Raw genomic sequence first — 25013 nt, 5'->3', positions numbered from 1 at the left:
CCCCCCCTGCCGCCCCCCTTCTCTCTCCTTATCTGTGTTTCTTCTATTCCAGTGTCGCTCCATTCTGCACACAAACCAAAAAAAGCCCATAATGAGATACCATAGACGTATAGCCTCTTTCTACTGGTGTTGCACAACTCTACTGGTGTTGTGCATTCACTGACACAGTCAGGATCATTGCATGGAGGCAAGGAGGGGTGAGGGGGTGTACCGGGTGTTCCCTATTCCATTCTCCTTCTCTCTCTCTCCCTCTTTCCTCTCTTTTATTCACCCACTCTTTCTCCCGTGTGCTGGCGTTTCAGCTGGTGCATGTAGCAGCTGGAGACGGATGAGTGTCAGTCCGATTCTCAGTCTCGCTGGCAGGAAGCCTAAGTAAGTCTTCCTGCTCCATGTCAGATTTCAGTCTCCTGTGAACGTGTGTGTGAATGTGTGTGTAACAGGGTGTGTGTGTGCGTGTATGAATCTGAGAGTGTTGTAATGCATAGAAGAGTATGCAGTTTTACATTTACGTATATTTCTCATTCGTTAGCTCTTTTTTCCCCCTCTCTCCTGTGCTCTTAGACACTAAATTAAGCATGACATATCTGGGTTGCTATCAACCTTCCAACACAATAGTTAGTGCCAGTGCATGAAGCTGAACTCCTTTTATCATCACACACACACACACACAGACCCACTCAGACACAGCAGGAGAAATGTATATACATTCAGCATGCAGTTCTTATGTATTTGACTCTTTTTAATCAGTTCTTATCCTCCTCAGCCCACTCATCTGCCTTCATCCCTCTGTCCCTCTCTTCCTGGTACTTTACTTCCTCAATTGTTACTCATCCACTTTCATCCCCTCATCTAACATTTCTTCATCCCTCAGTTAGGAAGACGAAACGTAGAGTGCAACCTTTGTTTCTTGCCCATCCGACACATCACAAATTCCTTAAGAGACCTTAGATTGATCCAGGTGCATGCAGGTGGGTGTCGCTGTAGAAGATAGACTTCATCCAGCACACACACTCAGATACACACAAACAAACAAACATTCACAAAAAGAATATGGTTTCTCCTTCTGCACGTCAGAGGACCTCAGATTTACATGCAGACCGTATGAAATGCCCGATGGGCCGACGCACTTAGGTCGGATATGAAATGATATTTAATATATATATATATATTAGGGCTGTCAAGCGATTAAATTATTTAATCGTGATTAATCGCATTATTTCATATGATTGATCGTGATTAATCGCAATTAATCGCAAAAATTATTCAATCTATTTCATCTGCTAAAATCTTACCCCAATAAATGATTTTTTGGGGGGTTAAATAACATTAAAAGGGTGTACTTAACTTAGTTAAGTTCAGAAGGAACACAATTTTAATTGTGAGGGAGTTTTATTCACTCACAAACTATACTGCTGTATAATAAACATCAACAAAATATGACTTGTTCTGGGTTATTAACGTATTAATTTTAGTCATATAAATCTTTATGTATATTTTTTTTATAAACTTAAAATTGGCCAACGACAGGCCCATAAAGCAGGGACAGATGCCCATTGGCTCATTTTCCATACTGATACTGGGCTGTCCCAATCACATCTCCTAACAGGCTCCGGTGTTGTCTGACCGATTGTGATGGGCCAGTCAGAGCAAAAATGCCAGGGCAATTTTTTTGTCCCAGTCCAGCCCTGCTTGGAACTATGGTGGCCTTCTGTATGGTACAGTATTGAAGCCTATCATATGGTACAGTATGCTGATCTATCGTATGGTAGCGTATTAGTAGCCTACTCTGGGGTACAGGACAGTAGCCTAATATGCACTTCTCCATTTGTTGAGTTTGACTAACACTAAGAGCAAGGGCAATATGAATATTTACAGTAATAACATTAGTCATGGTGCAATTCCACTCACGTCACACACACACACACTTAAATCACCCTTGATCTATAAACAGAATGGGAATGAGGGGTCCTGATTGGCTGAGAGAATGATTGACAGCTGCACGAGAGGAACCTTTGAATGTGAAACACAAAGGAAGGACGTGCTTATGTCCCGAGGGACTGGGTTACACACACACACACATACGGTGAAAGATGTTGCTCTACTTTGGGCTGCGCTCCACATGAAAGATTTGATGCTTCTTGCTGTTTGAGAAGAGCTGTGCATGTGTGTTGCCGCGCACAGGAATGTGTAGACGGACAAGCTTGTGTAGAGACCAGAGCAGGAAAGACCTCTCTGTCTCTCTTTCTGTCTGTCTCGGTTCCTCTCTCTGTCTTCCTGTTTCTCTATGATTCTTTTTTCCCTCTTGCACTCTTGCCTTTTCTCTCTCTCTTCCTCTCTCTCCATCTCTATCTTTGCCCGTGTCTCTCTCTTCCAACATCGTCTCTCTTTCTGTCTGAAAGTACAGTTACATTCTGGTCCCAACACGACAATGTTTCAGACTGCTATCAGTATTCTCCTCTTCAGGCGTCCTCCAGCTAGGCTACAATAGAAATGGAGGCGATTATAAAGTTACATGAATTACTCTCTGCAGAAACCATGGAAGCACTGTGCCCTTGACAATCCCCTGCACTGGAAGTCTTAGCCAATTAACAATGGTCTACTCCTGGGGCTGAGCTACACACACATGCACACACACACACACACAAGCATACACACACACACACAGATCTCAGCTCTTGGGGCTAAACCTCATTAACTGCTCCGAGACACACACTCTCTCTTTAATCAATTATTTTCGAAGACTGCAGGAACAGGGAGGAATAGTGACAATACAATATGAGCGAAAACACACACACGCACGCACACAGCCATGCATACGCACACTGGTCTCCCAAAGAGAAAAACATGGTCATTTTCCAGGGTGATTCAACTCCAAAACAGCTCTAATTACATCGACAAAGCCACTTTGTTTTGGTATTGGGTAAAATGTGAATGATTTAGCATATTATTATTACGCCTCTGAAATATTAACCAACCCCGAGGGACAGTATCTGCTCTTTTAAATATATGCAAATTATTTTATTTTGGTTTGGTTTGTTTCCAGTGACTTTTGTGAATTGTGTTTGGATAATTAAATGAGTGCATGCAGATGTAGAATGGAACACGGCCTGTGATGATGATGAGGTAGATTAGCATACAAATTAGGAACGCGTCTAGGCCCGGACTGCTAATCCACTTTTGTTTTCTCCTCAACCTTGACCTATTTGAATTGTTCTCCCTGACTTTGGCCTTGGTGTGGGCTTGTGTAAACATCACTTTGGCAGTTAATTGATAAGACTTATTCGATGGCGTCCTTCATATCCAAATTCGACTCACTTTTCAGGAGTTCGTTTGGGCTCTCTGAGTCTCTTACTCTTCTCGTTGCCTCTTCTCACTCTTCTTCATTTGTGCTACTGGTCCGGCTGTAGCCTTGCCGGAGTGGTGACAATGATGATGGCCACTTTCATGATGCCTGGAACCCAGTCCAGGGTTGTAAGTAATGCACATGGCATGGCAACACAAAGTCCCATAGGAATACTGTTTGTATGCTTTTGCAACCTCTGTGCAACCTTTGGAAAACAATAAACAAACATGTTTATGTATGACATAAACATAAACACACTCACGCACACATGCAATACTACCAGATGTTCTATGGAATACAAATGTTAGATGGAGTCTTCCAGATCCAGCTCTCTCTGATCCAAGATATAAAGATACTCGGGTGGGGGGTGGAACGAGGAGGGAGAGAAAAAGAGAGAGAGAGAGATTGAGAGAATTAAACAAAGAGAGAGAGGGTGGGATAGAAATTGTTTTAGATGAGGTAATCCTGAAGTTTGAAAGCCTGATGCCCAATGCCAACATTGCATCTCCCACTCTCTCTCTCTCTCTCTCTCTCTCTCTCTCTCTCTCTCTCTCTCTCTCTCTCTCTCTCTCTCTCTCTCTCTCTCTCTCTCTCTCTCCTCTCTCTCTCCTCTCTCTCTCTCTCTCTCTCTCTCTCTCTCTCTCTCTCTCTCCTCTCTCTCTCTGTCTCTCTCTCTCTCTCTCCGATTGCCTCATGCCTCTCTGTGATGGGCTCTGCTTCATACATAATCATTTCCCCAACGATGGATAATTAGACTATATTACTACATAACAGCAGCACAAACAAATTGCCTGACTCATTTATAGTGCCAATAATAACGAAACCAGATGTGTAAATGTTAATTCAGCTTTCCAACCTCTCATTTATTTATGTGTGGATCAGAACCCAAATGGACATGATGGTAAAAATTCGTTTATGAATACAAAGCTCACGTATACTATGTTTGTTTTCCATGTCCGAGCCCTAGTAATTATGATTTGGCGCTCCTAAGTCCTTACCTGTAGTCCCATCTGATTCATTAACATCTAAGAAGCTGTAGGCATTTTGTTAACAGCCTCTCTCTCTCTTTCTCTCCATCTCTCTCTCTTTCTATTTCTCTCTGCCACAGACCCCCACTCACACACACACGCACACAAAGTACCTCTTGACCCTCTTGTCCCCTATCCTCCTATCTCTTTCCCCCTCTCCTGATCGGTTCCTCTATCTCTCCCCCTCCTCTCTCCCCCCTCCTCTCTCACCCCTCCTCCAGCCTTGTCCTGTCTCCCCCTCTTCCTCTGGCCTGTTCCAACTTCCGAAACCTTACGAACATCATCAGGACCAATCAGAAACAATGCCCTTGAAAATCTCCGCTTGGCTCCATTTCAGATTCCTTCCATCTCAGATTTATATCATGCAATGCTTACCACTCCAGATGTTCTCCCTGCATTTTACTCACTGTAATTGCTAATTCAATCTGGTTGTAAAGTAGCAGATGCTCCCAGTGCCGGAACAGGGTTTCCTTAGAGTGTGTGTGTGTGTGTGTGTGCGTGTGTGCGTGCGTGCGTGACTGTGTGTTTGTTCATGTGTGTGAGTGTAAGTGTGTCTGTGTGTGTGTGTGTGTGTGTGTGTGTGTGTGTGTGTGTGTGTGTTGGAGCTCCTGAAGCCCGGTGACATCACCTACTTAAATACGTTGAATATCTGTCAGCCCTTAATCATGGGAGCTGAGCGTTCTTAGCATGGTGCCGATGACAAGTAGTTTGGAACACGGGGTACGGGGGTTGGGGGTTGGCTTCTATTAAATACCTCTTTCCCTCTCTCTGTCACACTCTCTCTCTCCCCCCCCCAACCCCCACGTATCGCTCCTTCTCTCTCTTCTCTCTGTCCTGCGTCCCTCTCCTTTTCTCACCAGGGAAAGTGGCAGTCGTGTCCAGCACGCGGAGGAAAACAAACAGGCTGGTTATCCGCAGGAATGCGAGGGCTACTTGGGTCTTATCAGGAACATCTGTGTGTGTGGATGATCACAGCAGGGGGGCGTGGGGGGGTGGGGGGGTGGATCACAGCAGGGGGGGTGGGGGGGTGGGGGGGTGGGGGGGGGGATCACAGCAGGGGGTGGGGTGACACTGAGGGCCTGTGTGTGACTCTGAACATGTAACAAGCGGTCTCATTGTTCTAGCAATGTCCATATCAAAAATGATCTCACTGGTCAAGTGGCACCAGAAACATACTCTAGGTGATTAGAGGACATACACACTGAGAATGTCTGTGAAGACTACAAAATGGGAAACGTTAAGTCCATACACGACATGCTAGCGTGAGTGGTTCATAAGTGTACAACATGAGATTTAAGAAACTACAACTGAACGGGATATGGTCAAACACAGACAAGAGTTTTTACAATGCAGTTAAAAGCACACATACACACACAAACACATTCACACACACACACACACTCACACACAGAGGATCTGTCATGTGTCAAGCAGACAGGGGTCAGATACTATGTGATGTGTTGGAGGTTATATCGCTTGGGAAAAGGACAAAGGGCCTTACTGTGGGCTGAAACAAGGGCCAACAATAACAGCTTGAAATATGCCAGCAGTGATAAAACAGCATAGAGACACACATAGACATACAAACACTCACACATACACACACACACACACACACATACACACACAGAGCAGTCACAAACAGACTGACAGGAAGAGAGGCCACACTGTGATTGACAGCGAGCACAGCTCAGCAGCTCGTCTTAGGGTTAGGAGGAAGGCGGCACCAAAAGCTCACTGCAGCTAATAGTCCAAACAAAGAACATTGTTTTCTAATGACACGGTTAAAGGGCAGAAGAAGGAGAAAAAGGAGAAGAAAAAAAGCCAAGCAGTGTTTCTGCTTATTGAAAGCACATGTCTACAGACAAGGAATAATAGCATAATTGGATCGCGATACTGTCTTTCTGTCTTTTGTTTTATTCAGAACTCTGGGACCCCTTCCCGAACACAGACGATGACTGACCACATTTGTCATGGGAACTTCAGTCACATAAACAACCCCCACCCATCTCCTCCCCCTCAACTGACTGACTGACAAACACACACATACACACACACACTGGTGCAGCCCCTCTCCTCCAACACTGGGGCAGAGTCACACTGCCTCCTGGTGTCAGGCTGAACACCTTTTCAGCCTCCAACAAAAATACACTTTTGCTACTGCTTTTGTTCTTCTCCTTTCTTTCCGGTCCTGTCTTCACTGTTGCACCCCCATTCAGTCTTCAACTCGTCTCTGCATCCGAACACAAGAGCAGTCACATGAAAGCTATTTGAATTTAAATTGTGATTCCCATTAATTCCCCAAGTTCATTCCTTTTTATCACTGACTGGATGAACAGGTATGGATTTGTGGAAACTACAATGAGACTGTCAGGTTCCCTCTTAGGATACCTGCTGGTCGCCCTCAGGTCATGAAAGAGGAGAGGAGCTTCCATTCTTATACCCTGAGTCTGGATCTATGCTCCAATCTTAACCTGATGTGGTGCCCCTTGGAATCTCCTCCAACTATTGGATCAGCGTCTAAGAAGCTTCATGAACCTTCCAACAGATTTACAGGGTTTGGTGAACACAATCTCAACAGTGGCAAAGACAGTCATGAAAATATCATTTTTTATTAGACCGAAGTAGTTTATTCGTATTTCTGTGGCGTTGGCCCTCTCACCCTTGCATCTCAGCCAAGCAGGAATGGTAACTGAACATTATTCCTTTTTAATACTTTATTTTGTTTGATTTCAGACCGTCCATTTCACCTTTCTGGACATTTCCAGTAAGTGACAGACAATTCTACAGTTCAGTCCTGTTGGATTACCAGGTAAGTGTGCTCTCTCATCTCCACTTGTTGCCTGTCTGGAAGCCTGATGGATCCTTTCAGCTCAACAAGGAAGTTACAAGGAAGATACAGTACTAAAGAGCTGAGCTTTGTTTAGAATGGATCAAAGACTGCATCCTCTCTATCTCCCTCTCTCTCTCTCTCTTTCACACACAACTCAGAAATGTACAGAGGCAGCACATTTTGTAATGGAGGGAATGTAGAGAGAATGTTACAATTTGTGTCTATTACTCGCCAATATACATTTTGACACGGGACATGTGATGTGTGATGCTTGTTTTTCAATGCATTCAATGTTGTTTTAACATTCTAATACTGACCTCTATCATGGTATGGAATTTTGCATTTGCGAATGCTCAATTCAATCTCAATGTTGAGTGTGCCCTGTGATGGACAAAAATGCAAATATATAACATTTTCAGAGGAACACGAGAAGCTTTAAACAATAACCCCTTCATCTACTTGTCTCCTGTCTCCTTCCCTGTTTTTCATTCATTCAACACATACACACACTGTTGACTGAGAGTGTCTTAAGCAACATCATTTCCCACTTAGACCCGTCCCTGAGGACTGGGCCCTGCCTGATGCTTGGCAGATAGGACGATGGCTCTGGTTTCTGAGAGGAGTGCATGTCAATCAACCATTTACGTCAACGTCAGTGAGGCAAAGTGTTTCTGAAAGATCTCTTTTTACTGAGTGCCTTTCCCTCCATTCCCTTCTCTTTCTAAACAAACTCTAACACACACACACACACATCCCCACACACACACACACACACACACACAAACCCATCTCCTGCAATCACTTCTCCCAGAGTCCTCTTCTTTGGACGTGTAGTGGTAATTGAGGTGGCTCCCTTGGGTGCAGTGCATTCTGGGTCCATAAGTGCGGTTTCTTGTTTTCTCTCAAATGGATTGTCTTTTGCCCATTGTGTTGTTTCTAATTCTAACCCAACAAAGGTCCAGCTGCATTCTTCATGCACAAGCATCTTCATGAAGGAAACCATCAGTTTTATTTCCCCATATAGCAATAGCAAACAACAAGAAGAAGAAAAACAAGTGTTCTAGACATGCCTTGACGATACTTCTGTAGTATTGGTCGCATGGCCAATACTATAGAACAGATCCTAATAGAATGGAGATTGGAGGGGAAAAAGTGGCTTGAACACTTTGACTCAAGCTGTCTATTTTGCTGATGTGTCCCTGTTTGTCCAGAAGAGGGAGTGATTGATCTGGGTTGACACATAAAGTAGCCTGCCGTGCCTGTCACACAATATCACACACAGGTCCATAACATGGAAAGGTTTATGAAGAGAGATTGAGGACACCAAAGTGAAGTTATTTCGAATGTTATTGTATGATGCAGAATGCTGAATTGTAGGTCAAGTCAGTTCTCAAAATGGCACAGGCTACGTGTTTCTGATTGATACTTTAATAAATATTTTTTGGGGCTGGTTGGATGTCTTTAAGTGACATTTATTTAACATTTTCTGAGACGCATCTTTGAAACAATCACAACAGTTGTTTTATTTTGTAAACACTGGCTGCTGACATCATCTGCTGATTTTTTGGGGGAGGGTGTTTAATTTGCCACTAATAAAGACACATTCATAGAGGAATTACAAACACAGCCAACTACTGATTTACAATTACCTAAATTGTATCAATCATGTTATCCCATGTGATAAACAGCATGCTACATAGTGAACTACAACTCCCTATTTTACTTAACGCATTTCTTCTTCGGTGGTGTTGCAATGCCTTCTCCGTAGTAACCTGTCCTGCCCAGTGCGAGCACTCCTCCTGCCTTGAGAGAGGTTAAGAGTTTACTTTTCAGAGTTCAAGGTTTGGTTTCGGTGATTGTCTTCAGGACTGGAATAAGGGTTACAGAGGCGGAAAGCTCCTCTCCAGAGAGCCAAGATGCTGAATATGTGGAAAGTTCGAGAATTGGTTGACAAAGCGTAAGTCTTATAGTTTTATCCTAGACTAATTCGCCGTTTTGAAGACTTCTGTTTACCTGTTTGATATATAGAGAGACACGTATCCAAAACTTTGACGTCACGTCGCATTAGCAAGCTAGCTAGCTAAGTCGTTAGCAAGTTGTCGCAACTAAAAGAAGAGAGGAAACAATTTAATTTATTGATACACGTTCGTTTTTCTGAATTTCTTAGGAAGACTGTTAACTTCCTTTTGGGAGAAAATGATATACAATTTTGAAGAGAGGGCAGTTTTGCTATCTTCCCTCGACAGTGCAACAAGCTAGCTAATTAGCGAGCTAAGTAAGCTAGTTTGACAGCTCTTCACGCAGGCTCCGACTATTCCCTGGAATGAAGCGATTTGACTGTAGCTAGCTCTACGTTCTTACTTTTTCTAACTACTATGCAACGACATAACTTATCATTTTTCCAACATAACTCTGTGTGCAAACATCTGGATAAGCGTTCTTCAACATGATAGCTATCTTGAGTCCCCATCAGAGTACTCCACACATTGTCTAGCTAACGTTAGCTTGACATGTAGCATAATGAGTTTTTTAGTCAATAAATAATTGCCCAGTCTGTCAACCACTGCTAGGCTTGTACCAGTCCCTTGTGTTTTTTAATTGTTAGGTATGAGATTAGTCACTTTCCCTCCACAGTGTATCAATTAATGATTGATCAGGGTTTCTGAGTGTAGTTGTTTGTCCTTATCTTATAATATAATGTCGAACTAATCTGACTAGAAACTAGACACATAACTTGTGTACATTTAATGAAGTGTAGGTTAAGACGATTGCATAATATGGCAACTTCCGGGTGTTACATCTTGAATCGTCAATCCTCTGTAAACAAACTTTTACAGCTACCTAGTCATAAATATCACCGGAAGCCGTACCATAAAAAAAGTAATACACGTCCCAGTTTCAAATCTTTTGTGTTGTTTATGGGGACAAACGTCCTTCTTAGGCTAACCCATACAGTGACTGATAACTCAGTATAAAATAAAGTAATGAGTAACTTGGCTGCAAACATTGCAATTATAACATGATCTCCCACACTTTTGAACTGTTGAATCCTTGAGCTACCTGCCGGGATCTTACAGTCGGCAAAACAGTGAGAGAGAGTTATCGTGTAATGCAGATCTTTGGGTGTTTTACATTGGATAACCAAGTAACTAGGCCAACGTAGTATAATGGCTCCGGCGGTAATAGCCACTCCTTTCACATTGTGTACCTATCTATTGTCCTATCAGGGCTCCTACTGACTGTCATCCTCAGTGGTGAGTAACGGCATGGCGAACTGGTCCTGTTGCACAACCCTTCACTTCAAAGGTGTAATGACTGGCTGGGCAAGTTGGCAACAGCAGGATCCCTCCATCTCCCTCCTTGAGTGCATTCCTCTTAAAAGTCAAAGCCCTTCCACTGGTTCCCCCCTGTAGTGTGTTCTCTAGCACATGAGATGGAGAGAGGGCAAGTGAGGGAGAGGCGGGCGGGAGACACGCTGTCTTTAAACGTGGGATCGGAGCCGAGTCGACGTCTGGTTTTCTCCTGGTTGTATTGTGTGTGGGTCTGGTGTGTAGTGCTGTGTACTGTGTGGTACTCTTGTGGTGTACTGAGGGCCGCTGTGTCCTGGAAAGCAGGGGACGTGTGGAGGAATGATGGGATATGGAGTCTTGAGCAGGACTCTGACTGTGTGTTCCACAAAAGCAACATTGAATCTCGAAGAATAGACTTTGTATATTGGTGTGATTTAGGCTAACAAAACACATCAATTGCCTCTCTAAATCAACCAGGAAATGAAATAGCTGTGTTGTCAATTTTGCACTGAAACGGAAATGTGCACACACACAAAGATTATATCGGCCCAGCCCCTACTTCTACTTGATCAGAGAAAAGATGTGGATTGCATCACTCATCTCAGTACAGTCATAATCCTTTGTCCTCAGCGCAGAGCAAAAATACATCTGAGGACACACAGCCTATTGAACTATATGTAAATTATGTTTCACATACTATTCTTATAAGCTGTTTCAAATACTAAACCCAGGCATTGGCCTATCATTTTCATGAAATGTTTTTGACTAAGTCGTTACAGGAAATGTGGATTAGGTCAACTGTCTGAAGTCCTTGATAAGTGAGAATGGTTGGCCTAGCAGCCCCAGTCCCTGGCCCCCAGTGCTGTGAATCCCGGCTGTGTAACCACAGAGCGGGTGTGTCCCCTGTCTGTCACCAGCCTTCCTGTCAGTCTGGTCTACCCATCAATACTGCCCAGGGCCAGGCAAGGCCAAGGCCCAGGCCCAGGCCCAGGGCTGGGCTGGGCTGGGCTGGGCTCTGTTGGGGCTCTGCTGCTGATGTGGCAGAGCAGAGGCCGGCCTCTTAGGGAACAACCCGACCTCTGACTCAATACAAACCTGCTCAAATAACAGGAAGTGGAAGAGAGACCGGCGGGAAAAAAAGAAAGATTATAAAACATTTAATACAAATGACAAAGAACTCAACATATGGACATGTAAACAATTTAAATAACGACACTATGAACAACAACAATATTAAATACATAGGCCTAACCAATCAAAACAAATGAGCAACCAATGTAAATGTGATTGTATATTTGACTGCATCTCATGCAGTGTGTGATCTCAGGTGCTGTTGTACCAGCCTGATTGACGGCTGTCAGGCCAAATGAGCAAGGAGGGGAGGGTCCAGACTCCAGTTGTAGACCAACCACAGAGCTGGCATTTCTCTCGAGCCTGTTGTTTTATCCTACGTCATATCATATGTTTGCTGTACTTCCTCGAGTGCTTGACGGTCCCCATTCAGCTGTTGGATGTCACACACACACTGCTCGCTGTGCAGGGGAAGGGACGCGGGGCTGCAACGGGCTGGCCTGGTTTGTTGTGTCATCATCAGACAACCGGCCTGGGAATTTCAGCTCAACAAACTAGTCAACCCTGTTGAGTCTCTGGCGTAATATCTGCAGCACACATTTCTGAGCAAATGCTGTGATTTAGCCTGGCGCCATGGTTACCCTTTCTTTTTGTTGCTTTTCCTTTTAAGAGCATATGCAGTATGCAAAGCCAATGTCGCCATCATACTGAATCATCCAATGTCCTGCCTTCAGGCCTCTCTGCCCCCCCTCCCCCTCCCCCACTTATTGGAGGTGACATCTTGCTCAACCTGTTCTCCAGTGAGGGCTTAGACGATCCCGGTTGAAAGCAGCGTCTAATGCAGGCCAGACCAACTAGCCTGCGCATTGACATGAATATAAATCCTGTCAGGGTGACACACCCTCCATTCACTGCACAGCCTGTCTACCACGCCCATATTCACTGTCCCTGCTGAGCAGAATGCTTTATGTGGGTGTGTGTGTGTTTGTCTCTAATCCCGCCTGCCGCCCCCTTGTGTAGAACCAACGTGGTGATGAACTACTCGGAGACGGAGTCCAAGGTGAGGGAGGCCACCAACGACGACCCCTGGGGGCCCTCAGGACAGCTGATGGGGGAGATCTCCAGGTGAGGACGCCAGTCGTCACGGCAACACGCCGGGACCGACACTGCAGTTAGAATGGAATCCGAAGCATGGACCACATAGCTGCGTGTGAGACCTGACTAGCTAGTCTGTGTGTGTGTGTGACAAATAGCCCTCATCTTCACCATCCACTAACGGGCCTCTCCTCCCTGTTTCTGTCTCTGTACCCTCTCTCCCTCCTTCTCTCCAACCCTCTCTCTCTTTACCCTCGCTCTCTCTCTTCACCCTCCCTTCCCCCTTCTTTCCAACTCTGTCTCTTCTCCCTCCATCACCAACCCTCTTTCTCTTCACCCCCATCCCTCCCTCCTTCTCTCCAACTCTCTCTCTCTTAACCCCCTGTCCCTCCCTCCTTCTCTCCAACTCTCTCTCTCTTCTCCCTCCATCTCCAACTCTCTCTCTCTTCACCCCCCTCCCTCCCTCCTTCTCTCCAACTCTCTCTCTCTTCACCCCCCTCCCTGCCTCCCTCTCTTCAGATGCACCTTCATGTACGAGCAGTTCCCGGAGGTGATGAACATGCTGTGGCAGCGGATGCTGAGAGACAACAAGAAGAACTGGAGGAGAGTCTACAAGGTCAGTCAGAGAGCAGCCCGCCGTCATGTCACCCCGCGGTAGGGCGCGTCACGGAGGAGAGAGGGGGGGGATCAGATCAGAGTGTATTCCGGAGGGTGATGACCCTAGCAGGGTGACTCTCTCATTGCGTCGCATCGTCCTGTCAACACCTGCAAGTCCAAATGCATGGTGTGTCTCCCTGCCTTACCTTTCAGTGTTGCCCTGTTTTCCTTGTGTCGAGTGCTGTAACCTAACACTTTCATTTCAAATCCAAAAGCGGATTTTAGTTGTCTCTGATAGTTTTCGAACCAAACGCCTATTTGTGCATGTTTTCAGGGTACTGTTTGCCAAGCTCCACCTCGTTAAGGTAATGAGATCTTACCGGTAGCTTTGATAACGAAGTTATCTACGGCAGTTTTCTAACCAAGCAGCAAGCTGCGTTAAATAATAACCAATACTATTCCTTAATATGACAGGTCAATTCTATTTGCATATTTACCCATTATTAAAGTCAGTGTATAATATTGTGAAAAGCCATTACAGCTGAGATTGATGTGTGTTTTGGAGAGAACCTCGTCTCGCCAATGTTAAAGTTTAGACCGCGGGCTGAGGAGATGCCTGCCACAGTCATTGCTTTATGGGTTATCACTGTTAAATAACTCTTACATGACAACAGTCATGCAGCACTTTACTCACACTAAAGTCAATCGTTCTCCTCAGGAAGTAGATTTAGTGTACGGTTACCGCTGAGAGCTGATGGTGACATTCAGGTCACTCGTTCACCTACAAGGTGCCGTGTTGAGCCACTCATTCCTACGGGATCATCTCTGCCACTTGATTTGTCCCAAAATACATTCTACATTTCTAAAACACATTTTCATTTGGACTCAAGACACCGTGTTTTGAAGAAATCAACATATTTATTTGTTTAAGATAAAGGCTTCCGGATGGTGCTGATATTCTATCTAAGGTAGCAAAAGCAGAAGCGAAACTTTAAACCATATTTTAATCAACTTCCTCACTGTATATTGCAACCCATATTTGATAGCTCTGTATGCTTTTATGACATCCTTTTTAGCTTTCTCACTAGTAGGAGCTTGTAGTGAGCAAAGGGAAAGGAAGTGAACACCAGGATTATTTTGCCTTGGAGTTTTTCGGCTGTTGGTCAAGGCCCTGACCCAAATGTTGCATCCTATTGTCCACCCAAATCAGATAAATACAGTGACTCTACCACAGCGGTTTACTTGACTGACAGGTTATTCTTGCTGGTTATAAAAGTCATGAAAGCCTGAGTCTGTAAGTAAATGTTAATGACAGAGACTACAACAGTAGCATTTGCATTGCAACACCATGCTGCATGTGGGTGCCGTCTAACAGAAAGGTGTTCTCTTCCCCCCCCCCCCCCAGTCTCTGCTGTTGCTGGCCCACCTGATCAGGAACGGCTCCGAGAGAGTGGTCACCAGCACCAGGGAACACATCTTCGACCTCAGGTCTTTGGAGAGCTTCCACTTCGTAGGCAAGTACACTGTGCCTCTGTCTGTCTGTCAGGCTCTGGCTGGCTGGCTCTGGCTGGCTCTGGCTGGTTCTGGCTGGCTCCGGCCGGCTCTGGCTGGCTCTTGCTGGCTCTGGCTGGGTGTGGCTGGCTCTGGCTGGGTGTGGCTGGCTGTGGCTGGCTAGCCTTGACTGGCTGGCTCTGGCTGGCTGGATTCTTCTGGCTGGCTCTGGCTGGCTCTGGCTGGCTCTGGCTGGCTCTGGCTGGCTCTGGCTGGCTCTGGCTGGCTCTGGCTGGCTCTGGCTGGCTCTGGCTGGCTCTGGCTGGCTGGATTCTTCTGGCTGGCTCTGGCTGGCTGGCTCTGGCTGCCTGGTTGGCCTTGACTGGCTGGCCAAATGTTGTTCTGTCCATTTATCTCAGGCTTTGTCTGTGTCTTCATTTTCCCTCCATCACCCCCCCCCCCCCCCCCCCCCCGCGCGCCCCCTCCCCAGGAAACGTTTGACACTTGTGTGTGTGTGTGTTTGTTTTTGTTTCTGATCAAAAGCTTGGTGTGCGGTCAGACAATGGCCTCAGTGTTGGCTGTGCTGAATAGATGCAGGCCCTAACTAAGCAGTGCTTAAAGCCTGCAACCACACTGCCCTGCTCCAAGCTGCTTTCACACCAGCCCAGCACATGTGGCTGAGGCCTGTTAGTCCCAAACAAGAAGGCGTTGCGCTCCCTGTGGCTGCCAGCAAACAGCCCCAACAGCACTGATCAAAAAGCAAAAGAGGGTTTCCCTTTCCTGTTTGTGAGAACCGCTTCATTTTGACGGGCATCCAGAGGAACTCATTCGAGGTGTCGTTTCTGGAGTCGCAAACTTTGTTATTGCGGTGTCGCTTTGCCACAAACAAACCAGTATTCAGTAACTGCCATTCTTTTAAATGTATCTTATCTTTTTCTATCTATATATCTATCTGTTTTCTTTTTTGTTTCCTTTCCCCTCCCGCCCTCCGCCCATCTTCCCAGATGAGAATGGGAAGGACCAGGGGGTGAACGTGCGTCAGAAGGTGAAGGAGATGGTGGACCTGGTCCAAGACGACGACCGCCTGAGGGAGGAGAGGAAGAAGGCCAAGAAGAACAAGGACAAGTTCATCGGCGTGTCGTCCGACAGCATGGGAGGCTACCGAAGCTACAGTATGTCCAGTCTGTCTGGGTGTCCCTCTGCATGGGCCTGTCTGGCTGTCTGTCTGCAATCTGTCTGGCTGTCTGGGTGTCCCTCTGCATGGGCCTATCTGGCTGTCTGGCTGTCTGTCTGGGTGTCCCTCTGCATGGGCCTATCTGGCTGTCTGGCTGTCTGTCTGGGTGTCCCTCTGCATGGGCCTATCTGGCTGTCTGGCTGTCTGTCTGCAATCTGTCTGGCTGTCTGGGTGTCCCTCTGCATGGGCCTGTCTGGCTGTCTGTCTGGCTGCAATCTGCCTGTCTGTCTGTCTGGGTGTCCCTCTGCATGGGCCTGTTTGCCTGTCTGGCTGCAATATTCCTGGCTGTCTCGGTTTATGCCTGTTTGTCTGCCTATCTGCACGGCTTTTCACTTTGTGTGGGTCTGTCGGTGTCTCTCTCTGTGTTCGGATCTGTCTCTCTGTCTCTGTACATATCTGTCCTTCTGACTATATATTTCCATCACTTAGACACTATGGGTCAACTCTAGCTAAACTGTCTCCTTCAGACACACATCACACGTTGAAGCGTCAGTCCTGTAACCTGGTCCTCCATGTGTTGTGCTGCAGCGGGGGACAGGTACGACTCGTCGAGCGAGGGCCGGGGGAAGTGGGAGGAGGACTGGGACCGCAGCAAGGGGCCCTTCCCCTTCAGCGAGAAGCTGGGGGAGATCAGCGACAAGATCGGCAGCACCATCGACGACACCATCAACAAGTTCCGGAAGAAGGACCGAGACGACTCCCCGGACAGACTCAGGTAGGGAGGAATCACCCAGGGAGGGAGGGAGGACTCAACTAGGGAGGGAGGGAGCGAGGGAGGGAGCCAGGGAGGGAGGGAGCGAGGGAAGGAGGGATAGAGGGGTTCAGATCTAATAGTTTTTCGAGTTATCATGTGACCACCACGTCCCACCTAACCCTCCCCCGTCTCCGCAGTGACACCGAGGAGGAGAGAGGTTGCCCGTCTCGTAACGGCCAGTCAGGGAGGTCGGAGTTCAAAGACGAGGAGGAAACGGTCACCACCAAGAGTGTCCACATCGTCCAGGCGACAGAAACCACGGCGACGCGGAAGAAAGGGGGCGTGCCTTCCAAAACGGTAGACCTGGGAGCTGCGGCCCACTACACAGGAGACAAGAGTCCAGCGGGCAGCACCAAACAGGTGTCTGTGTGTGTGTGTGTGTGTCTGTGTGTGTCTGTGTGTGTGTGCGCCAGAATCCTCATGTCTGGTGTCTGTGCTCCAGGTCCAGCCTGCAGCAGCTGCCTCCAGTGCTGGTCTAGATGACCTGCTGATGGTCGACACAGGACCCAGCCAGCCTGCAGCAGCCGCAGGTACACACACGCGCACACACACACCTAGAAGAGGAACATGTAACCTGAGGCAGGGGACACAGAGCTCACATGGGGGGTGGAGGAAGGGGGGGGTGTGGAGGAAGGGGGGGGTGAAGGAGTTAAGTGCAGCAGATGTTCCTACTGTAGTCCCTGGCGGGGGGGGGAGTCTAAACAGATGTTTAGATTCCTAGCCCTGATGGCTCCTTTACCTTAACTCACTCCTAATGGGGCACTGGAGGAATGGGAACAGGATAGGCAGCTTTAATGTAGTTGTCAAATGTGTGTGTGTGTGTGTGTGTCCTTTCAGGCCTCATAGATGGATTTGCTGACTTCTCCTCTGTTCCTGCTTCCGCCAGCCTCGCCTCAGGATCTGGTGAGTGAGTGTGTGTGTGTGTGTGTGTGTGTGTGTGACAGGATATTTTGAGGGTGGACAGGGGTCCCAGCCATATGGAGCCTGCTAGCTGATCTGCATAACCAGAACAGACATACATCAAGCCTTGTTACAGAGGACAAGGATGGGGGAGGACAGAAAGAAACCCCTCTAGTCTTTGTATCAGTAGTCAGTGTAATGGGGTAAGGCAGCAGCATTATAGTAGGTTCTCAGTTGGATGGTTCCTGGTTGGGTTGAAATGAGACATAAAGAAAGTAAACTTGAAAGTAAACTAAAAAAATGTTGTCTGATATCAGCGTCTCATTCTCTATCTATCTCTGTGTGTGTGTGTCTCTCTCTCTCTCTCTTTGTCTCTCTGTCTCTCTCTCTCTCTGTCTCTCTTTGTCTCTCTTTGTCTTTGTCTCTCTCTCTGTCTCTCTCTCTGTCTCTCCCCAGCCCCGAGTGGGACCAGTGAATTTGGGGATTGGAACGCCTTCCCTGGAGGTCAGATGCCACCCCCCTCCGCCCAGCCTCTGGCCCCCAGCGGGGTGGACCTGTTTGGGGCCGCGATGGGCAGCCCGACCCCTGGCCTGGCCCCTGTGGCCCCCTCAGCAGACCTGTTTGACCTGATGGGGCCGTCCCAGACCCAGACCCTGTCAGCCTCCCAGAGCCTCAACTTCAGCATGAGCAGCTCCCACAGCATGAGCAGCACTGGGATGCCTCACTCTGTGTCCCAGGTACACACACACACACACACACACACACACACACACACACACACTGATGCATGTATACACACACACTATCTCTCTCACATACTCTGAAGCATGTGTGCGCATACATATGCCGCATACATCCACACAGTCAATCTGATACAGAGAAAGCAGACACACACACACTCAATCTGAAAAAACTCGCAATCGCTCGCACAAAACGTACAGTTTTTCTCACAGGAAGATTTGTTCCCGGTGTTTTGTGTATAGAGTGCATAGACGATAACTGCACATCGGTTTGTATTTAGGTCTGGGGGGGTGGGGGATGGGGGGGGGAGAGTGTGGGCCATATTGACAGAGACGTGGTGAGCAGTGCTAACAGGATCCAGATGCTCCACCCTCTAGAGACCCCCCCCCCTCCCCCTCCCCTGTCAACCAGACATACTGTACGACGAGGAGAAACCGGTTAGATACCACACATCATTAAACATCCCAACTGAAGCATTTCAACGCCACGTTTGCATGTGAAAGGTTGACCTACTTAAAGACCGACTTGTTTTTCTTTACTGTGGAGGACGTCCACAGATGGACTTCATCCGTCACACACACTCACACACACACACACACACACACAGAGAACGGTTAATATCTCAGACGAGGGGAGAGGGACACTGTTGGTTAAGTGTTGATTCATGTATTGATGTGTGTGTGTGTTCCAGCCGCTGCAGCCCCAGCAGCCCCAGCAGGGCATGGCCTCTCAGGGCCCCGGGGCCAAGGCCATGCTCCCGTCCACCTGGTCCAACCATGCGGTCAACATCAGCCTGGACTTCCTGTCTCCGGGCATGCAGCCCCCCAAGCCCAGCCAGCCCACCCTCAACACCCTCCAGCAGGGTGAGGCCCCAGCCACGCCCCTGGGGGCCTTCTCAACTCCACGCACGCTTTAACCAGCCCCCACTTGGAATAGCACGTTACATAACTCTATAGGCTATTTAGGATTAGGGCTCCAACACAGTGGCAGATTGTAAATATGTCGGGTACGTCATTTATGGACGCCGTTCGGGTTTGGTCGGTGCAGAATTCTCATAAACGCCAGTGTGTCCCAACCAGTCGCAAAGCACTTAGGCTCAACTCAGTTTGGATACACCACACTGGTAAAACATGATACGGTATCTGTTAAGTAGTTAGACATCCACTCAGCTACAATGCTAACGACCAATCCACAAACAAGGTTTAGTCCGGTACACAGCTGCTCCACCTTTAACAGCGGTGTGGGTCTGCTGTGCTACGACATACAACAGAGTTAGGGCTGTGGAGGTCATTTAGAGTTTGCTATCTTTTGGTTGGCACAACTTCAGGCTTACAGTCGGGCGGTCCAAGATTCTAGTGTCCCAGGTGGGACTTGGAAGTGGTTGGTTTTGGTCATGAGCACTGTGTTGAAAATCTCTAACTGACCCCCCCCCCCCCCCCCCCCCTCTGTCCTGGCTTGTAGGTGTCCAGCCGCCGGTCAACATGCTCTCCCAGGGATTCGCCGGCATGAACTTAGGCTCCGCAGCCATCAGGCAGCCTACATCTCCCATGATGCACCCCGGCATGGGGATGGGCATGGCCCCCAACCAGGGCATGATGGCCATGGGCATGAACATGGGAGGGCCCCAGGCCAGCATGGGCATGGCCGGGGCGATGGGCATGGGGATGCCAGCGATGGGGATGAACCCGGGCATGGGGATGCTGCCCAAGCAGGACGCCTTCGCAGATTTCGGCAACTTTGGGAAGTGAGGGAGGGGGGGGGATCTGGAGGAGGCGACGTTTCCTCTCCCTCCCTCTCTCTATCTCTCTTTCTCTCTCTCCCATTTTCTCCCCCTCTCTCTCTCTCTCTTTCTCTGTCCGTCCGTCCGTGAAGGGCTGTGACAAGCTGCAAACTGGAATGGTGTCTAACAGCAACGATCACGCCATGGCCTCTCTCTTCTCCTCCGCTCTTCTTCTTCTTCTGAGGTGTAAAGATGCGTTTAAATACATGAATGTTTGACTCAGTCGGAAACCAATGATCTTTCTGGAGGGGGACCCCAGCTGGCAGTGCGTGCGTGCGTGTGTGATAAAGCGAGAGAAAGAGAGGGATGTCGAAACCGTCAGAATGTTCAGAGGGTCGTTGCTTTACAACCTCAATCACAAGAATATTGCTGATCGAGCGAGAGAGGAGGAAAAACGCTAGTATGGATATCTATTCAAACATTTCTGTGAGAAGAAAAAAAAATGCATTCAATACAATTGACTGAGGTTTGATTAACACGATGTTAACGTATTTGTTGTTGAGCAGCCATCTTAACTCCCCCGTAGAACCATAATAATGTCACCCTCCCGACTCCTCTCTCCTCCCTCTAACTGTAAATAGCCTGTTGGTGCCAGATGAATAAGTTATTGAGTACTTGACAATAGACAATGACGAGGCAGAGGGCCGTATCGATTGGACAGAATCCAATGTCAATCAAGACCATACAAGCAAACGGAGGTACATCGTCAGTGTCTTTTGATACTTTTTTTTTTATTTTTACTATGCCTAACAAATGAACAATTGTGATTTGTGATGGGGGGGGGGGAATGTAGGAAGCTGTTCCATTTTCAGATAGCCTCTGTGGCCTTTCTTATGGGTATATATATATAGTTGTGCCACATATATATATATATGGGGGGGGGGGATTATAGCTCAGAAATATAATCAGTTCTGCCTCCAGATGAGATAATCAGTAGTGTAGGAGCCACTGGGCGTGGCTGCGTGTGGTCGTTCTAATACAGCAGCACGCCTGCAGTGCCTGGAAGTCAGTTGCCTTCTTCTTCTCCATTAGAAACCTCCTCACCATACCGACCGTACAGCTCTGCAGCTTCCGTGACAGTTACTGTGGAGAATGTTACAGCACTGTGTCTGTGTGTCTGTCTGTCGCTCACCTGGCTTTGGAGTTGGCCAGAGGTACCTCGTTCCTCCCTCTGACCCACCCAGCCGTGTTCCCATGAGAGATTATCCTGGGGGAGGCAGCGAGGAAGGAACCATCTTAATAGTATTGTTACCCGGCCCCCCCGTGTCTGACTTGGCTTCCATATTTTCATCAGAGAGGGAGGGTTTAGCGGCCTATTGCTTCAGGAGTTCATCTCTTTTCATTTCCACTGTACACTTGGTTGAAGTGTGGACCACCCAACTCATGCCAGTGATGACTTGACATGGGGTTTGAAGACACCCCCCCCCCCACACACACACACACACACACACTTACACATCTGATACACAGTAAGAAACGTTCACGGCCGTTCTCTCGACTGTCATAAAACACACAGTATATCAAAGGCTTTGCTTTGATGATTGTAAATGCAAGTCTGTTCTGTGTGCAACGACACGTCTACGGTTGCAGCTCAATACTCTACATGTGCTTCCTTTCCTACAGCTGCACTGACCTAAATGAAAAGCAAAATACAAATCTACATGCTTGACACTTGACCTATGATCTGTCTACAATCTGGTAGTTTCCCATCCTCCCAGGTAAAGAATCCGATTGGAGGAGAGCGAGGGGAAATCGGCGACCAATGAGATGTAGCGTGTGTGCAGGGCATGTATGTAGGCCTGTGTGGTAGCCAGACGTGACTGTTATGTGGAGTGGGTGTGCTAGCCCAGCACATTCTGCACAAGACCTGTCAGCTGCGAGCTGACTGGTAGGTCCGATTGTACACTTCCATCCATGTGTTATGTGACGGAGCCGGAACAGGACAACAGTCCTCAAAAGAGCCATAGACCATACAAGACTGGTTACCCTTTTAACCAGTCACAAGTTCTAGGTGAAAAGAGAAGAGTACAAACAAAAAAAAGATGATCTGGTTTGTCAAAACCTGTGACTCATCTGTTCTCTAGCATTGAGGGGAACCAGCTGACTAGGACCCTGGAGACTGATGCTGTGTGGTCCTATCTGGTTGTTCTGGGTCTTACTCCAATGCCACCAAACACACACACACACACACAGTCCACAGCAGCCTTGAATGATCAGTTCTAGGGTGAGGCATTACCTGTTTCAATGACCAAAATCTATTTACTCTCGTTTGTTTTTCGTTTCTTTTTTTTCTAAATGATATTATCCTAAAGGGGGTTTTATGCTTTTAGTTTTGTTTTTGTTTTTCTACTTCAAATTGTTCATAGATCTTCTGTGATACAAGATTGTAAAAACACTAGTTTATGAAAATGTTAAAACAAGCACCAACAAAACCGAAAACGCTTTGAAAATGACGTTTTTCCAGTCTTTGGTCTTCTGTTTGATTTGAATTTCACATCATGATCTTTATCTACGAGAATAAAAACAGTTGATTGAGCTTTGTTAATGAAGTGTTTTTTTTGTGCTGACATTGCATGTTTCAAACTTGACACCGGGAAATGATTGATCCCTTACCTTGAATCTGAATGGATACCTAATATGAAATCCTGTTGAGACTTTTCACCCACACACTCCAGGACAGTTCACTCTTGACGGGTTTGTGGATACAAAAAATACAGTTTTATTCCTTTATTAACAACAAAAGATGAATAGGAAACGATGGGAAAGTAAACCAGGAAATGTATCTAAACTTGAATTTGTCCCATTCGATGTGCGTGCATCTCCAATCCTCATTTAACCTTTTTTTTTTTTTTTTACATTTTTATTTCCATCAGATGCAGAAACTTGTGCTTTTATGGGTAATGTGCCCATTAAAGAGTAAAGGCAATCTGGAACGTCAAGACAAATAACAGCTTCTGAGTGCCATACGCAATCTCCAACTTCACAAACTCAATTATTCATAATGCATTCATGAGGTCCTCAGAGACCGTGCTGCCATCACTGATCCAACTGACAAGGAAAGAGCACATAATAGGACAAGCTCTCACAAGCGCTCTCTCGTCACGCGTGTTTATACTGCCACCTACTGGATGACAGGTGCACCTTACCCTGACTCGACGCTCACCAGCCACAGTGTGGGACATTTTATTGGGTTTGGAGGATGACATTTGAATCCCATTTGAGACTATCTGTTGAGAGTGATCACATCACATGATTATGAGAAAAATGTGTCATATCTGCAGAAAAAGAATGCATATATCAATATGATATATGCGACCCGTTTCATCCAAGTCTATACAGTAGATCGTTCAGTAGAGGACTCCCCTCCTGCCGCGCCACCAGGCCAGCGTGTTCAGCAAGGCTGGAGGTTAACCACCAGCACGTTCTCTCCCCGTATGAAGAGCTGGTTGATGTGGCGCGTGTGGACCTTCCCATAGGGCTGGGACGCACTCTTCTGACCCGCCTGGCTCTCGGGTGGGGGCTGGGGCTGGGGCTGAGGCTGTAGGGCTCTGGTTTTTCCCTTGGCTGTGTGCTTCCTCTCACCCCCTTCTGGGCCCTCCTGGATTTTCAGCTTCTCCATCAGCTGAGAGACAAAAAGGAAATGAGAGACAAGTTTATACAAAGGAGAGCCGAGTTCCAAGAACCAAACTGCAGTAAATAAGATCCCCGACTATGTCACAGTTCAACTATGGCTGCAACTGTGTTGTCCTCTTCCCCTCTGGTGAGAGACGGAGTCATGCCACCTACCCGCGTGACGGTGAGGGCCTTCTCATGGTAGAAGGCCTCTCCTAGAAGGGGCTCCCTGTATGTCTCGTCAACATCCACCATCGCCTGGTCCAAACACACACAGGGGAGACAGGACACAGGTTAGCACAGAATGGAAATAACTCCTTATATAATACTGGAAAACCACTAGCTAGCTTCCTGTGGGACTAGGCTTCCAGTCCATAGCTTGCCAGTATAAAAAAGATGACAAGATGTCAGACATTATTGGGACTGAATGTCTTACCATGTTCCAGAACTTATCAAAAGCCACTATGAAGCCGGAGCACACTCCTCGAAGACCCTTGAATGTTCTGATGTGAACTTTGACCCTTATCCTCTCCTCAACACAGCGGTGCAGCTGTCCCAGTGGACTGCCTTTATGTACTGCACAGAGAGGAAACAGAAACGACCCATGTCAAGAAACTCTTATAATCATATCAAATGTTGCATGAGTTTGCTAGATGTATACGACTGGGTGCATGTAGAGAAGTGTCATGACGTACGAGGCATCCTTGTCAGGACATTTTTAGCAGCCCTCTGGTGCCTTCTAGACCTCTGAGTTTGACTGGCGCCTTCGTCTCCTTCAGGAACGTTGTTTACCATGAGTTTCCTCAGTCTCTCAATGCGCTCGGGGTCCACCACCCCCTTACTCGCTTTACGCTTCTTTTTCTCCACATTTTCCGGCTTAGCTCTGCCCCGTCCCCCCTTCAGAAAACTCTCATACTCGGCTATGTTGTTGAAGCACTTGATGTTAGGAAAAGGAAGAGTCACTGCTGGCGAGTACAAGGCCAGAAGTGGATCAAACTTATCTGAGCTCACGTCCAATTTTGCACCAACGTCCTCGTCCTGGTTAGCACCAAAGTCTTCTTCTTTAGTATCCCGATTCGTAGTCGAATCCTTTTCCGTTCTTTGAGGAGTGCTAGAAACTGGTTGGGATTTGTCTTTACTCTTTGATTCCGGATAACTCTCTGATTCCGGATAACTCTCCTCTCTTCGTTCCCTCTCCTCCATGTTTGAAACGACCGTAGGCAGGCACGTCTCTAGCTTAGCAT

The 25013-nt window shown here is 47.2% G+C and overlaps 2 protein-coding genes across 2 annotated transcripts; one reads left to right on the top strand and one right to left on the bottom strand.

Annotated features, from left to right (window-relative positions):
- The first annotated feature begins 8988 nt into the window (after positions 1–8988).
- clint1a (clathrin interactor 1a) lies at positions 8989–22693 on the top strand. Its single transcript, XM_047013974.1, has 12 exons — positions 8989–9161; positions 12586–12690; positions 13180–13276; positions 14663–14771; positions 15753–15920; positions 16511–16697; positions 16874–17096; positions 17179–17266; positions 17574–17639; positions 18093–18373; positions 19069–19240; positions 19839–22693. The coding sequence occupies exons 1-12, from the start codon at positions 9121–9123 to the stop codon at positions 20123–20125; spliced, it is 1824 nt and encodes a 607-aa protein (XP_046869930.1). The 5' UTR covers positions 8989–9120; the 3' UTR covers positions 20126–22693.
- On the bottom strand, positions 20925–24998 carry lsm11 (LSM11, U7 small nuclear RNA associated). The gene is made up of 4 exons (XM_047013975.1): positions 24465–24998; positions 24206–24345; positions 23944–24027; positions 20925–23779 (listed from the first exon to the last, which is right to left on the bottom strand). The coding sequence occupies exons 1-4, from the start codon at positions 24970–24972 to the stop codon at positions 23549–23551; spliced, it is 963 nt and encodes a 320-aa protein (XP_046869931.1). The 5' UTR covers positions 24973–24998; the 3' UTR covers positions 20925–23548.
- Between the last annotated feature and the right edge of the window lie 15 nt (positions 24999–25013).

This window comes from Hypomesus transpacificus, unplaced genomic scaffold (genome assembly GCF_021917145.1).
Source record: "Hypomesus transpacificus isolate Combined female unplaced genomic scaffold, fHypTra1 scaffold_213, whole genome shotgun sequence".
Classification (NCBI taxonomy): Eukaryota; Metazoa; Chordata; class Actinopteri; order Osmeriformes; family Osmeridae; genus Hypomesus; species Hypomesus transpacificus.
Note: the sequence above shows the minus strand (reverse complement) of the source record. Positions and strands in the feature narration are given on the sequence as shown.